This window comes from Oncorhynchus mykiss, chromosome 24, assembly GCF_057628025.1.
Source record: "Oncorhynchus mykiss isolate SJ-2025 chromosome 24, ASM5762802v1, whole genome shotgun sequence".
In the NCBI taxonomy this organism is placed as follows: Eukaryota; Metazoa; Chordata; class Actinopteri; order Salmoniformes; family Salmonidae; genus Oncorhynchus; species Oncorhynchus mykiss.
Genome location: NC_143045.1, coordinates 1,079,655 through 1,101,615, shown reverse-complemented (window position 1 = coordinate 1,101,615; position 21,961 = coordinate 1,079,655). Strand labels below are relative to the sequence as shown.

Below are 21,961 nucleotides of genomic sequence, written 5' to 3'. Positions count from 1 at the left end.
TCCTCTGTCTCTTCTTCACAGGAGGAGCCTGGTGATTTGACAGGGGTGCCGGAGGAATATCACGATCTGCGCACGGTGTTCAGTCGGTCCAGGGCCACCTCTCTTCCTCCACACCGGTCGTATGATTGTAGTATTGATCTCCTTCCGGGAACCACCCCCCCCCCGGGGTAGACTATACTCTCTGTCGGCTCCCGAACGTAAGGCTCTCGAAGATTATTTGTCTGTAGCTCTTGACGCCGGTACCATAGTCCCCTCCTCCTCTCCCGCCGGAGCGGGGTTTTTTTTTGTCAAGAAGAAGGACGGGTCTCTGCGCCCCTGCATAGATTATCGAGGGCTGAATGACATAACAGTGAAGAATCGTTATCCGCTTCCTCTTATGTCTTCAGCCTTCGAGATCCTGCAGGGAGCCAGGTTTTTTACTAAGTTGGACCTTCGTAACGCTTACCATCTCGTGCGCATCAGGGAGGGGGACGAGTGGAAGACGGCGTTTAACACTCCGTTAGGGCACTTTGAATACCGGGTTCTTCCTTTCGGCCTCGCTAACGCTCCAGCTGTCTTTCAGGCATTAGTCAATGATGTCCTGAGAGACATGCTGAACATCTTTGTTTTCGTTTACCTTGACGATATCCTGATTTTTTCACCGTCACTCCAGATTCATGTTCAGCACGTTCGACGTGTCCTCCAGCGCCTTTTAGAGAATTGTCTTTTTGTGAAGGCTGAGAAGTGCACTTTTCATGCCTCCTCTGTCACATTTCTCGGTTCTGTTATTTCCGCTGAAGGCATTAAGATGGATCCCGCTAAGGTCCAAGCTGTCATTGATTGGCCCGTCCCTAAGTCACGCGTCGAGCTGCAGCGCTTTCTCGGCTTCGCGAACTTCTATCGTCGTTTCATCCGTAATTTCGGTCAGGTGGCAGCTCCTCTCACAGCCCTTACTTCTGTCAAGACGTGCTTTAAGTGGTCCGTTTCCGCCCAGGGAGCTTTTGATCTCCTCAAGAATCGTTTTACATCCGCTCCTATCCTTGTTACACCTGACGTCTCTAGACAGTTCGTTGTCGAGGTTGACGCGTCAGAGGTGGGCGTGGGAGCCATTCTTTCTCAGCGCTCCCTCTCTGACGACAAGGTCCACCCATGCGCGTATTTTTCTCATCGCCTGTCGCCGTCGGAACGTAACTATGATGTGGGTAACCGCGAACTGCTCGCCATCCGGTTAGCCCTAGGCGAATGGCGACAGTGGTTGGAGGGGGCGACCGTTCCTTTTGTCGTTTGGACTGACCATAGGAACCTTGAGTACATCCGTTCTGCCAAACGACTTAATGCGCGTCAGGCGCGTTGGGCGCTGTTTTTCGCTCGTTTCGAGTTCGTGATTTCTTATCGTCCGGGCTCTAAGAACACCAAGCCTGATGCTTTGTCTCGTCTCTTCAGTTCTTCAGTAGCCTCCACTGACCCCGAGGGGATTCTCCCTGAGGGGCGTGTTGTCGGGTTGACTGTCTGGGGAATTGAGAGGCAGGTAAAACAAGCGCTCACTCACATTCCGTCGCCGCGCGCTTGTCCTAGGAACCTTCTTTTCGTTCCCGTTCCTACTCGTCTGGCCGTTCTTCAGTGGGCTCACTCTGCCAAGTTAGCCGGCCACCCTGGCGTTCGGGGTACGCTTGCTTCCATTCGCCAGCGTTTTTGGTGGCCCACCCGGGAGCATGACACGCGTCGTTTCGTGGCTGCTTGTTCGGTCTGCGCGCAGACTAAGTCCGGTAACTCTCCTCCTGCCGGCCGTCTCAGGCCGCTTCCTATTCCCTCTCGACCGTGGTCTCACATCGCCTTAGATTTTGTCACCGGACTGCCTTCGTCAGCGGGGAAGACTGTTATTCTTACGGTTGTCGATAGGTTCTCTAAGGCGGCTCATTTCATTCCCCTTGCTAAGCTTCCTTCTGCTAAAGAGACGGCACAAATCATCATCGAGAATGTTTTCAGAATTCATGGCCTTCCGTCAGACGTCGTTTCGGACAGAGGTCCGCAATTCACGTCTCAATTTTGGAGGGAGTTTTGCCGTTTGATTGGGGCTTCCGTCAGTCTCTCTTCCGGCTTTCACCCCCAGTCTAACGGTCAAGCAGAACGGGCCAATCAGACTATTGGTCGCATCTTACGCAGTCTTTCTTTTCGTAACCCTGCGTCTTGGTCAGAACAGCTCCCCTGGGCAGAATACGCCCACAACTCGCTTCCTTCGTCTGCGACCGGGCTATCTCCTTTTCAGAGTAGCCTCGGGTACCAGCCTCCGCTGTTCTCATCTCAGTTCGCCGAGTCCAGCGTCCCCTCCGCTCAGGCTTTTGTCCAACGTTGCGAGCGCACCTGGAAGAGGGTCAGGTCTGCACTTTGCCGTTATAGGACGCAGACTGTGAGGGCTGCTAATAAGCGTAGAACTAAGAGTCCTAGATATTGTCGCGGTCAGAGAGTTTGGCTCTCCACTCAGAACCTTCCCCTTAAGACGGCTTCTCGCAAGTTGACCCCGCGGTTCATTGGTCCGTTCCGTATTTCTCGGGTCATTAATCCTGTCGCAGTTCGACTTCTTCTTCCGCGATACCTTCGTCGCGTCCACCCGGTCTTCCATGTCTCCTGCATCAAGCCCGTCCTTCGCGCCCCCGCTCGTCTTCCCCCCCCCCCCCCATCCTTGTCGAGGGCGCACCCATCTACAGGGTCCGTAGAATTTTGGACATGCGTCCTCGGGGCCGTGGTCACCAGTACCTCGTAGATTGGGAGGGGTACGGTCCTGAGGAGAGGAGTTGGGTTCCCTCTCGGGACGTGCTGGACCGTGCGCTGATCGAGGATTTCCTCCGTTGCCGCCAGGTTTCCTCCTCGAGTGCGCCAGGAGGCGCTCGGTGAGTGGGGGGGTACTGTCATGTACTGTCATGTTGTGTCTTGTCTCTGTCCTTTCCCTTCACCCTGTCTCCCTCTGCTGGTCGTTGTTAGGTTACCTTTTCTCCCCCTCTTTCCCCCAGCTGTGCCTTGTCTCCTCCTAACCACCTCGTCACCCCTTTTCCCACCTGTTCCCTTTTTCCCTCTGATTAGTCCCCTATATCTCTCTCTGTTTTTGTTCCTGTCCTTGTCGGATTCTTGTTTGTTGTGTTTCATGCCTGAACCAGACTGTCGTCATGTTTGCTGTAACCTTGTCTTGTCCTGTCGGAATCTGCCGGTCCGTCTGAGCCTACCTATGTTTGGTAATTAAAGAAGCTCTGTTTAAGTTAATTCGCTTTTGGGTCCTCATTCACGCACCGTAACAAGGAGTGTGTAAACTTTTACTAGCAACTGTATAGCTAGAGACATTTTTACATGGATTCGCAGAGCTGCATGATGTTACGCAATGATTGTTATGTCTTGTGGATTATCATATATAAATGTGGATTTGCATATAGGCAGAAATAGCCACTAGATTGATTTTGCAAGGATCTTATTTTGAGGTTCAATGAAACTTGTAACATCTCGTGTTCAGATAACACATAACAAGTATCAGCTCCAGTTAGGGACCCCAAATCACTTTTTAGAGGAATAAACTGCCCGACAACACTCCATCCCACTGACCATTTTAAGAATCACCAACCATTATAAAAGTTGATTTGATGTTGAGAGGGCCGGAAGGCTATTGCTTCAAAGACGTGCCATCATACAAATTACTATAAACAAAGTAAGCTATTACTTGTTAGCCTTTGAATAGGCACATCCTTACTCCCTCTGGGTAAGTGATTACTCTCCCACAAGAGCTGAGAGAGAGAGAGAGTTGTTAGCAAGGTTGCTTTGCATTTGGAATTGGGTGCTGGTGGTAGTGTTTCTGGGAATCCGTGTTGACTCAACTGCACAGCTGGCTAGAAGCTCTGGCACGTTTTTACCGGAGGGGCCCTCCTCCCATCATAGCACGGCACTGTTGTCTTCATTAGCACTCTCCTTCTGGATGTTCATTGGCATGCAGACCTGCACCTTCTGTCTGTCTGTGCATCTGTCCGTCTGTTTAGGTCAGAGAAACATACAGACAACATTAAGATATAGAAGTGAAGAAAATACAAGCATGTAACCTAATCTAACATGTAACCTAATCATTAAAAGGCAGCCTTCAGTAAGATGCAGTGTATTCTACTTAAACAAAAAACACATCAACAATGAGCATGAAGGAAATGTAGATAATCTAAATTGAATTGACGTTTGATTCAGATGATGGGAACTTCTGTCTGACCTCATGGAATTGACCATTGTCCCTGCCAGGCTTTAGGTCTCAGCAACATTACAGCCTGTATTGTTCCTGCTTGACTGAAATGGAAACTGGGCCATCAAGCTATCCAGCAAATATTTGTAGTCAATACGAAAAGGAAACTGACTGTCTGTCTGTCTCTATCCCCTTCTCAAAGCTAAAAGTGGCAGTGGCAAAATCAGATTGGACAAATATATAGTATCAGAATTGTATGGTCTAGTTTCTTTGAATAGTCTGTGTGCTGTAGCATCATGTCTGTCATTTTCTCTCTCTCTCTCCCCTGGAGGGATTCAAGACTCTGTAGGATAATCTGCGATCTGTGCCTCTCATCCAAAAGGAATTTGCATCAGAATTGTTTGTGTCTCAATAACGGGGTCAGGGCCCACATTCACAAAGCACCTCAGAGTAGGAGTGCTGATCAAGGATCAGGTTCTCACGCTTATTCATTATGATTTAAAAGGCAAAACTGACCCTAGATGAGCACTCCTACTCTGAGATGCTTTGTGAATACTGGCCCAGATCTCTTTCTACATGAAAGATACATGAAGACTAAACCTGCTGTCAGAGGACATGGATGAAGACCTCCTCTCACTAAAAAGAGATGGTTGATGGTTTAACAAATTACTATTACCTACTTTAGAATCCTTTGGTACAAAAGAGTGTATTTTCATATTGAGAGTGAAATGACAATTGAAGAGTTTCATTCCAGAACACTATATATCCATTTTCAGAAATGTTGGTTAATTAGCTTTTATTGTTTAAATTAATTATTAAAGAGATTGGTGTGCTTTTCACTATCTAATCATGGCATGGGGCTGTTCAATGACATACATGTATTTGTTTAAAATATATCACTTGATGGTTTAATTTCAGAGAGACAAATGATGATGTTTTTTATTCAAAATTATACAGTTGAAGTCAGAAGTTTACATACACCTTAGCCAAATACATTTAAACTCAGTTTTTCACAATCCCTGACATTTAATCCTAATAAAGATTCCCTGTCTTTAGGTCAGTTAGGATCATCACTTTATTTGAAGAATGTGAAATGTCAGAATAATAGTGTAGAGAGTGATTCATTTCAGCTTTTATTTATTGCATCACATTCCCAGTGGGTCAGAAGTTTGTATACACTTAATTAGTATTTGGTAACATTGCCTTTAAATTGTTTAACTTGGGTCAAATGTTTTGGGTAGCCTTTCACAACCTTCCCACAATAAGTTGGGTGAATGTTGGCCCATTCCTCCTGACAGAGCTGGTGTAACTGAGTCAGGTTTGTGGGCCTCCTTGCTCGCACACGCTTTTTCAGTTCTTCCCACACATTTTCTATAGGATTGATGTCAGGGCTTTCTGATGGCCACTCCAATACCTTGACTTTGTTGTCCTTAAGCCATTTTGCTTCAACTTTGGAAGTATGCTTGGGGTCGTTGTCCATTTGGAAGATCCATTTGCGACCAAGCTTTAACTTCCTGACTGATGTCTTGAGATGTTGCTTCAATACATCCACATAATTTTCCGTCCTCATGCCATCTATTTTGTAAACTGCACCAGTCCCTTCAATACCCCCCACAATATGATGCTACCACCCCCGTGCTTCACTGTTGGGATGGTGTTCTTCGGCTTGCAAGCCTCCCCCTTTTTCCTCCAAACATAACGATGGTCATTATGGCCAAACAGTTATAATTTTGTTTCATCTGACCAGACGACATTTCTTTAAAAAGTACGATCTTTGTCCCCATGTGCAGTTGCAAACCGTAGCCTGGCTTTTTAATGGCGGTTTTGAGCAGTGGCTTCTTCCTTGCTGAGCGGCCTTTCAGGTTATGTCGATATAGGACTCGTTTTACTGTGGATATAGATGCTTTTGTACCTGTTTCCTCCAGCATCTTCACAAGGTCCTTTGCTGTTGTTCTGGGATTGATTTGCACTTTTTGCAACAAAGTATGTCCATTTCTAGGAGACGGTTTCCTTCCTGAGCAGTATGATGGCTGCGTGGTACCATGGTGTTTATACTTGCGTACTATTGTTTGTACAGATGAACGTGGTACCTTCAGGCGTTTGGAAATTGCTCCCAAGAATGAACCAGACTGGTGGAGGTCTACAATTTTTTTTCCCAGATCTTGGCTGATTTTCTTTTGATTTCCCCTTGATGTCAAGCAAAGAGGCACTGAGTTTGAAGGTTGGCCTTGAAATACATCCACAGGTACACCTCCAATTGACTCAAATTATGTCAAATAGCCTATCAGAAGCTTGACATCATTTTCTGGAATTTCCCAAACTGTTTAAAGGCACAGTCAACTTAGTGTGTGTAAACTTCTGACCCACTGGAATTGTGATACAGTCAGTTAGGTATAAGTGAAATACTCTGTAAACAATTGTTGGGAAAATTACTTGTGTCATGCACAAAGTAGATGTCCTAACCGACTTGCCAAAACTATAGTTTGTTAACAAGAAATTTGTGGAGTGGTTGAAAAATTAGTTTTAATGACTCCAACCTAAATGTAAGCTTCCGACTTCAATTTTACACAGTGAAATGTAACAAATAACTACATGTTTTATAAATAAATGTACAAATCAATATTTAAATTTGAAAAAATTATAATAATTAAGTTCTGTAATATGAGATCTGTGTATAAAACATTTAGATTTAAAATGTTTGTAATTTAGCAGGTGCTCTTATCCAGAGCGACTTACAGTAAGTGCACTCATCTTAAGATAGCTAGGTGAGACTACCACATATCACAGTCCACTAATTGAATCGAACATTAGGAACACCTGCTCTTTCCATGACATAGAGTGACCAGGTGAATCCATGTGAAATCTATGATCCCTTATTGATGTCACCTGTTAAATCCACTTTAATTTGTGAAGATGAAGGCGAGAAGACAGGTTAAAGAAGGATTTCCAGGCCTTGAGACAATTGAGACATGGATTGTGTACGTGTGCCATTCAGAGGTTGAATGGCAAGAAAACATATTTAAGTGCCTTTGAACAGGGTATGGTAGTAGGTTTGAGTGTGTCAAGAACTGCAACGCTGCTGGATTGTTCACGCTCAACAGTTTCCTGTGTGTGTATCAAGAATGGTCCACCGCCCAAAGGACATCCAGCCAACTGACACAAATGTGGAAAGCATTGGAGTCAACATGGGCCAGTATCCCTGTGGAATTCTTTTGACACCTTGTTGTCCATGCCCCAACGAATTGTGGCTGTTCTAAGGGCAAACGGGGTGCAACTCAATATTTGGAAAGTGTTCCTAACGTTTTGTACACTCTGTGTACACAGGATATGAACATTCCATTCCAGCTAAACAATACACTACCGGTCAAAAGTTTTTAGAACACCTACTCATTCAAGTGTTTTTCTTTGTTTTGACTATTTTCTATATTGTAGAATAATAGTGAAGACATCAAAACCATGAAATAACACATATGGAATCATGTAGTAACTAAAAAGTATTAAACAAATCAAAATATATTTTATATTTGAGATTTGCCAAATAGCCACTCTTTGCCTTGATGACAGCTTTGCCCCACACTCTGCATTCTCTCAACCAGCTTCAACTGGAATGCTTTTCTAAAAAGTATTGAAAGAGTTCCCACATATGCTGAGCACTTGTTGGCAGCTTTTCCTTCACTCTGCGGTCCAACTCATCCCAAACTATCTCAATTTGGTTGAGGTCGGGGGATTGTGGAGGCCAGGTCATCTGATGCAGCGCTCCATCACTCTCCTTCTTGGTCAAATAGCCTTTACAAAGCCTGGAGGTGTGTTGGCCCATTGTCCTGTTTGAAAACAAATGATACTCCCACTAAGCCCAAACCAGATGAGATGGCGTATCGTTGCAGAATGCTGTGGTAGCCATGCTGTTAAGTGTGCCTTGAATTCTAAATAAATCATAGACAGTGTCACTAACAAAGCACTCCCACACCATAACACCTCCTCTTCCATGCTGTATTGTGGGAAATATACATGCAGAGATCATCCACACATCTCCAATTTGGACTACAGACCAAAGGACACATTTCCACCGGTCTAATGTCTATTGCTCGTGTTTCTTGGCCCAGCAAGACTCTTCTTCTTTTTTTGTTTTTGTTGTTTTTGTTGTTTTTTGTTGTTGTTGAATTTTACCCCTTTTTCTCCCCAATTCCGTGGTATCCAATTGTTTTTAGTAGCTACTATCTACTATCGCCAGCTGGTGGCACAGCTGGCGCTGCAGTACAGCGCCCTTAACCACTGCGCCACCCGGGAGGCCTAAGACTCTTCTTCTTATTGGCATCCTTTAGTACTCATTTCTTTCCAGCAATTCGGCCATGAAGGATTGATTCACACAGTGTCCTCTGAACAGTTAATTGATGGGGTCAAATTGGGGTCATGACAGGGGCTGCACCAAATGTTTGATGTAATATAATAATTGATTATGCTTATCTTGTATTAATAGAAGGGGAGGGGCTATGGTACCTCTCCTCCACATGTATAGGGTCCTCGACTACAGATGAACAGTATGTATATTCATTATAAGGTTTTAAAATTGTTCACAGTGTTGTTCACAATTGTTCAAAGTCTCTGCATCTTATAAAGAAATGGTCTGAGAAATGTGTGAATTATTGCATGGGGTCTGTGAGAAAGCACTTCAAAGATAAACATAGAGCCCTGCAGGGGAGTAAAAGATATAAGAGGCTAGTCAGACATACTTTTATAAATCAAGTTGGGGGGGTGGACATTTACTACGGAGGCTTTAGAAAACAATGGAACTATTGTATCTCTCTTGCAAGTTGGTATAGCTTTTTATGCATGAGCTTGGTCGGATGAGTAACAGGTAATGACGTATGCAGTTACATCACTAGGGCTGGACTTCGGGCTTAATACAATTTGGGACTTACTTGGGACGTCCTATGGGGCAGAACTCAGGAGAGACATCATTGTATGTGCGATGTTTGATCTTTGACTTCTGTGTACAGCTGTATTTTGATTAAAATTGTTATGATTTATAAGTGCACATTTTGAGTGTTCCTTATTTGTTATGTAAATTAAACGGAGCACAGAAAATACAGAACCAACATGATGTTGAGATGTGTCTGTTGAACTCTGTGAAGCATTTATTTGGTTTGCAATTTCTGAGGCTGTCACGCCCTGATCTGTTTCACCTGTCCTTGTGATTGTCTCCACCCCCTCCAGATTCCGCTTATTTTCCCCAGTGTATTTATCCCTGTGTTTCCTGTCTCTTTGTGCCAGTTCGTCTTGTCCATTCCTGTGGCAGTCCTCATGACAGCCAGTTTCATCATAGCGCTTGATGGTTTTTGAGACTGCACTTGAAGAAACTTTAAAAGTTCTTAAAGTAATGATGGACTGTTGTTTCTCTTTTCTTATTTGAGCTGTTCTTACCATAATACGGACTTGGTCTTTTACCAAATAGGGCTATCTTCTGTATATCCCACCTACATTGTCACAACACAACTGATTGGATCAAACGCATTAAGAAGGAAAGAGATTCCACAAACTAGTTTTTAAGAAGGCACACCTGTTAATTGAAATGCATTCCAGGTGACTACCTTATGAAGCTGGTTGAGAGAATGCCCAGAGTGTGCAAAGCTGTCATCATGTCAAAGTGTGGCTATTTGAAGAATCTCAAATATAAAATATATTTTGATTGGTTTAACACTTGTTTGGTTACTACATGATTCCTTATGTGTTATTTCATAGTTTTGATGTCTTCACTATTATTCTACAATGTAGAAAATAGTCAAAATGAAGAAAACCCCTTGAATGAGTAGGTTTGTCCAAACTTTGGCCTTGTACTGTATATTTTTCATAGCTAAACAGGTGGAGCTCAAAACGGGTGGGGCTCTGCCCTGAATGACGCGTCTATATAAGCCTAGGCTCGGAAGAAATAGATACCAATTAAGCCCTCTTGTTTGTAAAGTGAAATTAAAATTAAATAATTGTAGAAATATTTTACTCGACTAGTGTAGGTTTTCTCCATCTGTTGATGAGCAACACTTGCAGGACAAGTTATATATTTGTTATATATTTTCAGCACCAGACGCTGTTCACCTCCTATTGACTGTGCTGCGGCTGCATCTTTACGTTTCAGCACCACAAAATTGTCTGCTTCCCGTGTAACAGGGTTATATTGGTGATTCCCCATGCCACTTTATTGTTAAGCCAATGGGTTTTTGGTTTTAGTTTTGTCTTGTCTTCACCTACTCAATATGGCATCTTATTGGCTGGTTTGCGTAGCTTGCTAACGAGGGAGGATGTTTCAGTTAGAATCGTCCCAGTGAACAAGTACCAAACCAGCGGTAAGTTGTTGGTTGCAAAGCACTGTACGTCAAAAGTGATTTTTGTACTCCCAAGTGATGACTTAAATGTAAAATTGTATATCAATTTGTTTGTAAATGTTATTCGAACATCACACATAAAATGCAATGTTTTTTGGAGAATATTTGTTGTGCATTTTGTTGTAAAGAATTCCGGCTAATACTAGCTAGCAACTTACTGTGTCTGGTGGAGGTGTTAATATATTTTGTACAGTGCGTGAGTGCAGAGTTGGATGGTGAGCCGTGTATTGCATGACGTGCAATTTTGTGCTGTTCCTATCAGGTACATTGTTAAAGATATTATATTGTATATTGTAATTGTATTATTTTGGTAACTACATCCCCAGTGAACAAGCACCAAACCAGCGTGCGTGAGTGCAGAGTTGGATGGTGAGCCGTGCATTGCATGACGTGCAATTTTGTACTGTTCCTATCAGAATAAAGCTCCATGACTGGTGCTACAAGTTGGAGTTCGTGCCAATGGTTGATTGTACACAACGCAAGAAGAGTACTGTTACACCTGCTTTATTAGTTGACTGTCTCCTGCATTCTCTCTCCACATGTTTTTTTTCTTCTTTTTTTTTCCACCTTTATTTAACCACGTAGGCAAGTTGAGAACAAGTTCTCATTTACAATTGCGACCTGGCCAAGATAAAGCAAAGCAGTTCGACACATACAACGACACAGAGTTACACATGGAGTAAAACAAACATACAGTCAATAGTACAGTATAAACAAGTCTATATACGATGTGAGCAAATGAGGTGAGATAAGGGAGGTGAAGGCAAAAAAGGCCATGGTGGCAAAGTAAATACAGTGCCTTGCGAAAGTATTCGGCCCCCTTGAACTTTGCGACCTTTTGCCACATTTCAGGCTTCAAACATAAAGATATAAAACTGTCTTTTTTTGTGAAGAATCAACAACAAGTGGGACACAATCATGAAGTGGAACGACATTTATTGGATATTTCAAACTTTTTTAACAAATCAAAAACTGAAAAATTGGGCGTGCAAAATTATTCAGCCCCTTTACTTTCAGTGCAGCAAACTCTCTCCAGCAGTTCAGTGAGGATCTCTGAATGATCCAATGTTGACCTAAATGACTAATGATGATAAATACAATCCACCTGTGTGTAATCAAGTCTCCGTATAAATGCACCTGCACTGTGATAGTCTCAGAGGTCCGTCAAAAGCGCAGAGAACATCATGAAGAACAAGGAACACACCAGGCAGGTCCGAGATACTGTTGTGAAGAAGTTTAAAGCCGGATTTGGATACAAAAAGATTTCCCAAGCTTTAAACATCCCAAGGAGCACTGTGCAAGCGATAATATTGAAATGGAAGGAGTATCAGACCACTGCAAATCTACCAAGACCTGGCCGTCCCTCTAAACTTTCAGCTCATACAAGGAGAAGACTGATCAGAGATGCAGCCAAGAGGCCCATGATCACTCTGGATGAACTGCAGAGATCTACAGCTGAGGTGGGAGACTCTGTCCATAGGACAACAATCAGTCGTATATTGCACAAATCTGGCCTTTATGGAAGAGTGGCAAGAAGAAAGCCATTTCTTAAAGATATCCATAAAAAGTTTGCCACAAGCCACCTGGGAGACACACCAAACATGTGGAAGAAGGTGCTCTGGTCAGATGAAAACAATGCAAAACGTTATGTTTGGCGTAAAAGCAACACAGCTCATCACGCTGAACACACCATCCCCACTGTCAAACATGGTGGTGGCAGCATCATGGTTTGGGCCTGCTTTTCTTCAGCAGGGATAGGGAAGATGGTTAAATTGATGGGAAGATGGATGGAGCCAAATACAGGACCATTCTGGAAGAGAACCTGATGGAGTCTGCAAAAGACCTGAGATTGGGACGGAGATTTGTCTTCCAACAAGACAATGATCCAAAACATAAAGCAAAATCTACAATGGAATGGTTCAAAAATAAACATATCCAGGTGTTAGAATGGCCAAGTCAAAGTCCAGACCTGAATCCAATCGAGAATCTGTGGAAAGAACTGAAAACTGCTGTTCACAAATGCTCTCCATCCAACCTCACTGAGCTCGAGCTGTTTTGCAAGGAGGAATGGGAAAAGATTTCAGTCTCTCGATGTGCAAAACTGATAGAGACATACCCCAAGCGACTTACAGCTGTAATCGCAGCAAAAGGTGGCGCTACAAAGTATTAACTTAAGGGGGCTGAATAATTTTGCACGCCCAATTTTTCAGTTTTTGATTTGTTAAAAAAGTTTGAAATATCCAATAAATGTCGTTCCACTTCATGATTGTGTCCCACTTGTTGTTGATTCTTCACAAAAAAATACAGTTTTATATCTTTATGTTTGAAGCCTGAAATGTGGCAAAAGGTCGCAAAGTTCAAGGGGGCTGAATACTTTCGCAAGGCACTGTCCAATATAGCAAATAAAACACTGGAATGGTAGATTTGCAATGGAAGAATGTGCAAAGTAGAAATAAAAATAATGGGGTGCAAAGGAGCAAAATAAATTAATTAATTAAATACAGTAGGGAAAGAGGTAGTTGTTTGGGCTAAATTATAGGTGGGCTATGTACAGGTGCAGTAATCTGTGAGCTGCTCTGACATTTGGTGCTTAAAGCTAGTGAGGGAGATAAGTGTTTCCAGTTTCAGAGATTTTTGTAGTTCGTTCCAGTCATTGGCAGCAGAGAACTGGAAGGAGAGGCGACCAAAGAAAGAATTGGTTTTGGGGGTGACTAAAGAGATATACCTGCTGTAGCGTGTGCTACAGGTGGGAGATGCTATGGTGACCAGCGAGCTGAGATAATGGGGGACTTTACCTAGCAGGGTCTTGTAGATGACATGGAGCCAGTGGGTTTGGCGATGAGTATGAAGCGAGGGCCAGCCAACGAGAGCATACAGGTCGCAATGGTGGGTAGTATATGGGGCTTTGGTGACAAAACGGATTGCACTGTGATAGACTGCATCCAATTTGTTGAGTAGGGTATTGGAGGCTATTTTGTAAATGACATCGCCAAAGTCGAGGATTGGTAGGATGGTCAGTTTTACAAGGGTATGTTTGGCAGCATGAGTGAAGGATGCTTTGTTGCGAAATAGGAAGCCAATTCTAGATTTAACTTTGGATTGGAGATGTTTGATATGGGTCTGGAAGGAGAGTTTACAGTCTAACCAGACACCTAAGTATTTGTAGTTGTACACGTATTCTAAGTCAGAGCCGTCCAGAGTAGTGATGTTGGACAGGCGGGTAGGTGCAGATAGCGATCGGTTGAAGAGCATGCATTTAGTTTTACTTGTATTTAAGAGCAATTGGAGGCCACGGAAGGAGAGTTGTATGGCATTGAAGCTTGCCTGGAGGGTTGTTAACACAGTGTCCAAAGAATTATAAGTATACAGAATGGTGTCGTCTGCGTAGAGGTGGATCAGAGACTCACCAGCAGCAAGAGCGACCTCATTGATGTATACAGAGAAGAGAGTCGGTCCAAGAATTGAACCCTGTGGCACCCCCATAGAGACTGCCAGAGGTCCGGACAGCAGACCCTCCGATTTGACACACTGAACTCTATCAGAGAAGTAGTTGGTGAATTAAGTGAATTAAGTTCAAATGTAACTTTTTGCATTATTTAGGTAGGGTAACTTCCTTTTTGGGTCATTGCATTTGGGAGTATTTGCATCTCGAGTCTGAGATTATTTTGTTATTATTATTTATTTTTTATGAAAAAATATTAATAATTCATTTGGGGTTAATAATATTGCTGGTGGGCCAGATTTGGCGCCAGTTGGGGAACCCTGATTTATAATATGCGTATGATAAATATTACCCCACTACACAGGAACACCCGTGCTAAACTAGAATCGGTTCTGTTCCTTTATTATTTATTTTATTAAATTTTTTATCTACTTCTACATCCTACTGTCACTTTGAATTGTGTCCTAACTTTGTTGATCTGCTACTACATATATGCATTTAATATTTTGTTATGAGTAACACATAACTTTTGGTAACAAACAACATTTTCTACCTTCTTTCGATGGTAAAGACCGCTTTCGGAGAACTGTTATGAGACAGGAAAGGACTGACAATGAACTGTAGATTGTGTTTATTGAGTAGGCCTAACTTAGTACATTCAATTAAAGAAATGTAAAAGTTTCATGGACTTTTAATCAAATCCCGGCTGACTGTTTCTTTGCTCTAGAAATATAATTTCTCTAAGTTAGTGGAATGGCTCTTAGTTTTATGACTCATCTTGGTCTCGTCCAATTTCAAGAATCACAGAGTGAACACTGGGTGTTTGTGCCTTATAAGCTGAGCAGCGAAGGGAGACATCGGGTGATCATCCTCCTTGGCTGCTCTCCATCTCCTTCCTGGCATTAGTCTTTCTCAGGAAGAGAAGGGGAGGGGAAGCCCTCCTCTCTCATCCTTCCTCAGCATCACCAACACAAACAGAAACACTTGGAGTACTGCGGCAGTAGGTATGCCCGCCACGTGTTTTTCCTTTTAAACCCCTTCACAGCTTTCTCTGGCCTCCCTCCCTCGTGCTCACCTCTCTTGCTCCCTCATCATCTCCCCTCTGTTTTTTGCAGCTGCTCACTGATGCAGATGGACATGCATTAAGACCATTAAGACCATCTTTAGTTTTCCCCACACACATCTGAAATATATATTTGGACCATACAGGTCAGTTGAAAAGCACTTAATGCAACTTTATTGACCTAATTTTAACTTCCGGGGAGTATGTATTAAGACGAATCCAACCCACTTAATTAGCTGCCCACCCTAAAACCTGTCGAACCAAATTGTTGAACTCATATTAAATGGGTTGTACATACTTCTTATCTTATTCCAAAGCTCAGATTTAATGCAGAGTGTGTGATTTTGACCTTTCTGTATAGCCTACTCTGTCATTATTTTGCCAAAGGGTATTTCAGTGAATGCAACCAATTCAATGAACCGTGATTAATCCTGATTAAGTCTTTGCAGAATTTGGTTACCTGCTTTGTTTTTACCAGGTTTGTTTGAAAAACATTTTGGTCCGTTTTTGTCCGATACCATGCAGATATGGACACCGACAACTGTGACGTTTCATGGGGTCATGCTTTGGACTCGAATAATTGAAAGGAATTGATTTTGTAAATTTCATGATATTTGTTTACCTCCAACTCCCTTTCCGAGTAGGATAGATCGATGGAACTTGAATTTGTTTCTCACATGTTTGTTCAGTTCTCTTTCTGTAACATGCTGACAGTTGTCACGACTCAAACCATGTTAGCCTGCTGAGCTAAAGACTAAGCATTAGCTTTAGTCTCAGACAAAATGTTACTCATCACATGAGTATAGTGAACCAGGGTTTGGATATATATTTGCTTGTCTGTTGAAGGATGTAGCTACCATTTATAGTGGGATTCAACACCAACTAGGCATACAGTAACAGTCAAAAGTTTGGACACATCTACTCATTCAAGGGTTTTTCTTTATTTTAAAAATGTTCTACATTGTAGAATAATAGTGAAGACATCAAAACTATGAAATAAGTGTGCAAAGCTGTCATCAAGACAAAGGGAGGCTACTTTTAAGAATCTCAAATATAAAATATATTTTAATTTGTTTAATACTTTTTTGTTACTACATTATTCCATATGTGTTATTTCATAGCGTTGATGTCTTCACTATTAAAAAAAATAAAAATAAAGAAAAACCGTCAAGTGAACAAGTTATGAACATGCCCTTCGTGAACCAGTCAATTACTGTCTATGCACACACTGCATGGCTTACGTGTCCTCACAAGGGAGAGGTTACTAAAGTGCATCCTCTCCTCCTAGCAGGTGACACTAGGTTCCATTAAAAGAGGACAGAAAAGGTCAGAGGTATTTGTGTATCGCTCTGAAGGATTATAACAGAAAATCCAATTAAACTGGTAGCCACCGCAATCAACTGGATTAGCGTTCAGCTAGCTGTGTCCATTAGGTGAATAGCAGGTTACTATAGGCCATTCCATTCCCGGCTAGGGGATGATTTCATTTACATTTTATTTACAGCTTTAGCATATATGATTGATTTAGAGTGAGGCAATGTTTCTCAACTCTAGTACTGAGACCTTGGCCACTGGGTTACACATTTTTGTTCTAGCTCAGCACTAACAATGATCCGGTGGGGATCTAAATAATCAAGGTCTTGAATCGGGTGTGCTAGTGCTGGGCTAGAACAACAATGTGTTCACCGTTGACACAAATAGGCTGTTCAAACAGAATAGATAAACAGCTCATGTAAAAATTGAATGAATTCTAAAACATAAGAGAATAACTTCATTTATAAAGCATATTTTATAAATGCAGCAAAATGCTTCACAAAAAGCACCCCAAAAAACGTTACTCCCACAGTGTGGGTTGATTTGAATCACACCATGAGCATGTTTGGGTGGGAACCCTTCTAATACCAAGCATGTTCTGTGGTCTGAAATGTGAGCATGAGGAGATTACAATGTAATATACACCCACCCAGATAGGTGCATTCACTTAGAAAACACAAAATACAAATATGCCCTTTTAACCCGAAACACAGAGGGTTTTATTCGAGGAGGAGGGAAAACAGACAGATTTAAGCAGGTACTGTGTGAAGTTGAAAGCCTGAAGTGCCATTGTGAGGCTGATTGAGGGTTTTATATGGTTCTGCTTTCTTTTGTACCCGGCTTTCAGGTTACAAGACCCTGCTGAAAGGGATCTCTGGGAAATTTACCAGCGGCTGCCTGGTGGCCATCATGGGTCCCTCAGGAGCTGGGAAATCTACGCTGATGAATATTCTGTCCGGCTATAGGTGAGCCACAGGCCTGACACTTAACACCCAATAGGTGTAAAGGTCGCTGATAGATGAGTAACTTACAAGAATCACGCCACACCTACAGTTCTGGGCATTAAAAAGTTGTCATTACAAAAAGCCTTGCTGCAGCTTGGTGTTTACCTTGATGTGACTCTCGCAGGGTGACGCCAAGCGGCACGTTCATTCGCAATAATTTAACATTGACCCATGTCATGAAATACATTTTTGAGAATGATTACTATATGTCTTTTTGTATATATTCCATTTTTATTTTATGTTTATGTTTTCATGTTTGAACCTGTTAGTCCTCTTCCAATCGATGACCACTTGGGAAATACGTGTTGTTCATGTTGTTTACGTTACTCTCTGTTCTCTGTTGTTTCTATTTCTATTGTTCACTTCTCTTTTAAACACAGATATAAATCAAGTCTATCATATGGATCAAATGCATAACCCAGGTTGCCCTCTGTCTGTAGGGAAACGGGGATGAAGGGGGAGATCTTGATCAATGGACAGCCTCGTGACCTGCGTTCTTTCAGGAAGGTCTCGTGCTACATCATGCAGGACGACATGCTTCTGCCTCACCTCACAGTACAGGAGGCCATGATGGTAATTTTTTTACATTTTATTTAACCTTTATTTATCCAGGAAGTCCCATTGAAGTCAGAATACCTATTTTACAAAGGAGACCTGGCCAAGAGGGCAAGTCAATAGATCAAACACATTACAGTGCATACACAATGGAAATTTATGCTCCGGAAGTAAACAATAAGTTAAAAGGGTGGAACATTTAGAACGCTGCAGATAGAAATGCTATGTATTAGAGGCATCAGAATTCCTTATTCCACATTGTCTTTTCTAAGCAATGCATTTATATGTAACATTGTGTACTCCTAAACTTGGGCTTTCTTTTCATTAATAAGATACACCTTCTCTACATGGTTGCTTCTGAGACATGAAAGATTGCATGCACCTGCACACGTAGACTTTGTTTCTCTTATTTGGGACGCAGCCAAAGTGTGAACTAAATCTTCCTCTCTCTCTCCTAGGTGTCTGCTAATCTGAAACTCCAGGAAAAGGATGAGGGCAAGAGAGACATGGTAAGAGAGTTGTATGGGAACGGCTTCAGAATCCTCCCTCACCTTAATCTCCTGCATGTTTCCTGATCCTCAAACTGGAAACTAGGACCAGTTACTATTTCAGCACTGGAGTGTTGCCCTAGTGCAGTCAGTACTGGCTTTAAACAGGCTGGAATGGATGTAAAGTGATATGATGAGTGCTACTAACCACTGATACAGGGTCAGATATTATGCCCTTATGCTTAAACGGATTCTTTGGGATTTTGGCAATGAAGCCCTTTATCTACTTCCCCAGAGCCAGATGAACTATTTTTATGTCTCTTTGACTCCTTGCTGTCCCCAGTCCACCTGGCCGTGCTGCTGCTCCAGTTTCAACTGTTCTGCCTGCGGCTATGAAATCCTGACCTGTTTACCGGACATGCTACCTGTCCCAGACCTGCTGTTTTCAACTCTCTAGAGACAGCAGGAGCGGTAGAGATACTCTGAATGATCGGCTATGAAAAGCCTACTTACATTTACTCCTGAGGTGGCTGACCTGTTGCACCCTCGACATCCACTGTGATTATTATTATTTGACCCTGCTGGTAACCTATGAACATTTGAACATCTTGGCCATGTTCTGTTATAATCTCCACCTGGCACAGCCAGAAGAGGACTGGCCACCCCTCATAGTCTGGTTCCTCTCTAGGTTTCGTCCTAGGTTCTAGCCTTTCTAGGGAGTTTTTCCTAGCCACCGTGTTTCTACACCTGCATTGCTTGCTGTTTGGGGTTTTAGGCTGAGTTTCTGTACAGCACTTTGAGATATCAGCTGATGTAAGAAGGGCTTTATAAATACATTTGATTTGATTTGATTTGTCCCATATGAAGGACATTAGAGGTAGTTTCTCTAGCCAATGCTAACTAGCGTTAGCACAATGAGTGGAAGTCTATGGGTATATGCTAGCTAGCATGCTAGTAAATACCATAGACTTCAAGCCATTGGGCTAACGCCAGTTAGCATTGGCTTGCAAAACTACCTCTAACTTCCTTCCTACTGGACACAGAGACATAAAAATAGTATCCACTAGTTCATCTGACTCTGGGCAGTAGAGAAAGGGCCTCATTGCCAAAATCCTGAAGTATTCCTTTAAGGTTTGCAATAAGGGTTGGGTATCTGACCCTAGATCTGTGATTAATGTAGACATACGTATATGTTAAGTTGCTGAGAGGAAGGGATGTGGTTACAATGCTTTTGCAAAGTATTCAGACCCCTTGACTTTTTCCACATTTTATGTTACAGTCTTATTCTAAAATGGCTTAAATTGTTTTTTTGCCCTCATCTATCTACACACAATAGCACATAATAACCAATCAAAAGCAGGTTATAATTATTTTTTCAAAAATAAAAGATGGAAATATCACATTTACATAAGTATTCAGACCCTTTACTCAGTACCTTGTTGAAGCACTTTTGGCAGCGATTACAGCCTCGAGTCTTCTTGGGTTTGATGCTACAAACTTTGCACACTTGTATTTGGGTAGTTTCTCCAATTCTTCTCTGCAGATCCTCTCAGGCTCTGTCAGGTTGGATGGGGAGCATCACTGCACAGCCCGAACATTTTTTAGTTCTCTCCAGAGATGTTCGATTGGGTTCATGTTCGGGCTCTGGCTGGGCCATTCAGAGACTTGTCCCGAAGCCACTCCTGCGTTGTGGTGATTTTTCTTTATTATCAAATGAGCAGACAAATTTATCACAAGTCACAATTCTACTTAAACTAAATATTTATTCACTTATTAATAAGGAAAGCAGGTCACACCACACACACAAGTGAATGATTTGAGTGCTCTGCAATAACGAGGCTAGTCAACACAACACTCTTGACTGTTGGGTTGAGAGCCCCAACACAAAGAATACCAAGATCTTTTATATGGCAAAGATCAAATCAAACTTTATTTATTTTGAATTTTAAATTAAAAAAAAAATTTTAAAAAAATTATTTATAACAAAAAACACAAGGAAGGGGTAACATTAAAGTATTAGAACATGAAGGACAAACAAGACGCTTTGTTACATGTACAGTGCCTTGCGAAAGTATTCGGCCCCCTTGAACTTTGCGACCTTTTGCCCCATTTCAGGCTTCAAACATAAAGATATAAAATTGTATTTTTTTGTGAAGAATCAACAACAAGTGGGACACAATCATGAAGTGGAACGACATTTATTGGATATTTCAAACTTTTTTAACAAATCAAAAACTGAAAAATTGGGCGTGCAAAATTATTCAGCCCCTTTACTTTCAGTGCAGCAAACTCTGTCCAGAAGTTCAGTGAGGATCTCTGAATGATCCAATGTTGACCTAAATGACTAATGATGATAAGTACAATCCACCTGTGTGTAATCAAGTCTCCGTATAAATGCACCTGCACTGTGATAGTCTCAGAGGTCCGTTAAAAGCGCAGAGAGCATCATGAAGAACAAGGAACACACCAGGCAGGTCCGAGATACTGTTGTGAAGAAGTTTAAAGCCGGATTTGGATACAAAAAGATTTCCCAAGCTTTAAACATCCCAAGGAGCACTGTGCAAGCGATAATATTGAAATGGAAGGAGTATCAGACCACTGCAAATCTACCAAGACCTGGCCGTCCCTCTAAACTTTCAGCTCATACAAGGAGAAGACTGATCAGAGATGCAGCCAAGAGGCCCATGATCACTCTGGATGAACTGCAGAGATCTACAGCTGAGGTGGGAGACTCTGTCCATAGGACAACAATCAGTCGTATATTGCACAAATCTGGCCTTTATGGAAGAGTGGCAAGAAGAAAGCCATTTCTTAAAGATATCCATAAAAAGTTTGCCACAAGCCACCTGGGAGACACACCAAACATGTGGAAGAAGGTGCTCTGGTCAGATGAAACCAAAATTGAACTTTTTGGCAACAATGCAAAACGTTATGTTTGGCGTAAAAGCAACACAGCTCATCACGCTGAACACACCATCCCCACTGTCAAACATGGTGGTGGCAGCATCATGGTTTGGGCCTGCTTTTCTTCAGCAGGGATAGGGAAGATGGTTAAATTGATGGGAAGATGGATGGAGCCAAATACAGGACCATTCTGGAAGAGAACCTGATGGAGTCTGCAAAAGACCTGAGATTGGGAGATTTGTCTTCCAACAAGACAATGATCCAAAACATAAAGCAAAATCTACAATGGAATGGTTCAAAAATAAACATATCCAGGTGTTAGAATGGCCAAGTCAAAGTCCAGACCTGAATCCAATCGAGAATCTGTGGAAAGAACTGAAAACTGCTGTTCACAAATGCTCTCCATCCAACCTCACCTTGCTCGAGCAAGGAGGAATGGCAAAAAATTTCAGTCTCTCGATGTGCAAAACTGATAGAGACATACCCCAAGCGACTTACAGCTGTAATCGCAGCAAAAGGTGGCGCTACAAAGTATTAACTTAAGGGGGCTGAATAATTTTGCACGCCCAATTTTTCAGTTTTTGATTTGTTAAAAAAGTTTGAAATATCCAATAAATGTCGTTCCACTTCA

At 42.3% G+C, this 21,961-nt stretch overlaps 1 protein-coding gene across 1 annotated transcript in view; it reads left to right on the top strand.

Annotated features, from left to right (window-relative positions):
• Positions 1-21,961, top strand: part of LOC110503512 (ATP-binding cassette sub-family G member 1) — a 60,918-nt gene that overhangs the window by 7,621 nt on the left and 31,336 nt on the right. The window contains exons 3-5 of the mRNA XM_021581856.3: positions 17,227-17,344; positions 17,824-17,956; positions 18,397-18,447. Of these exons, the coding sequence (XP_021437531.1) occupies positions 17,227-17,344; positions 17,824-17,956; positions 18,397-18,447 (302 nt within the window). The remainder of the gene's footprint in view (positions 1-17,226; positions 17,345-17,823; positions 17,957-18,396; positions 18,448-21,961) is intronic.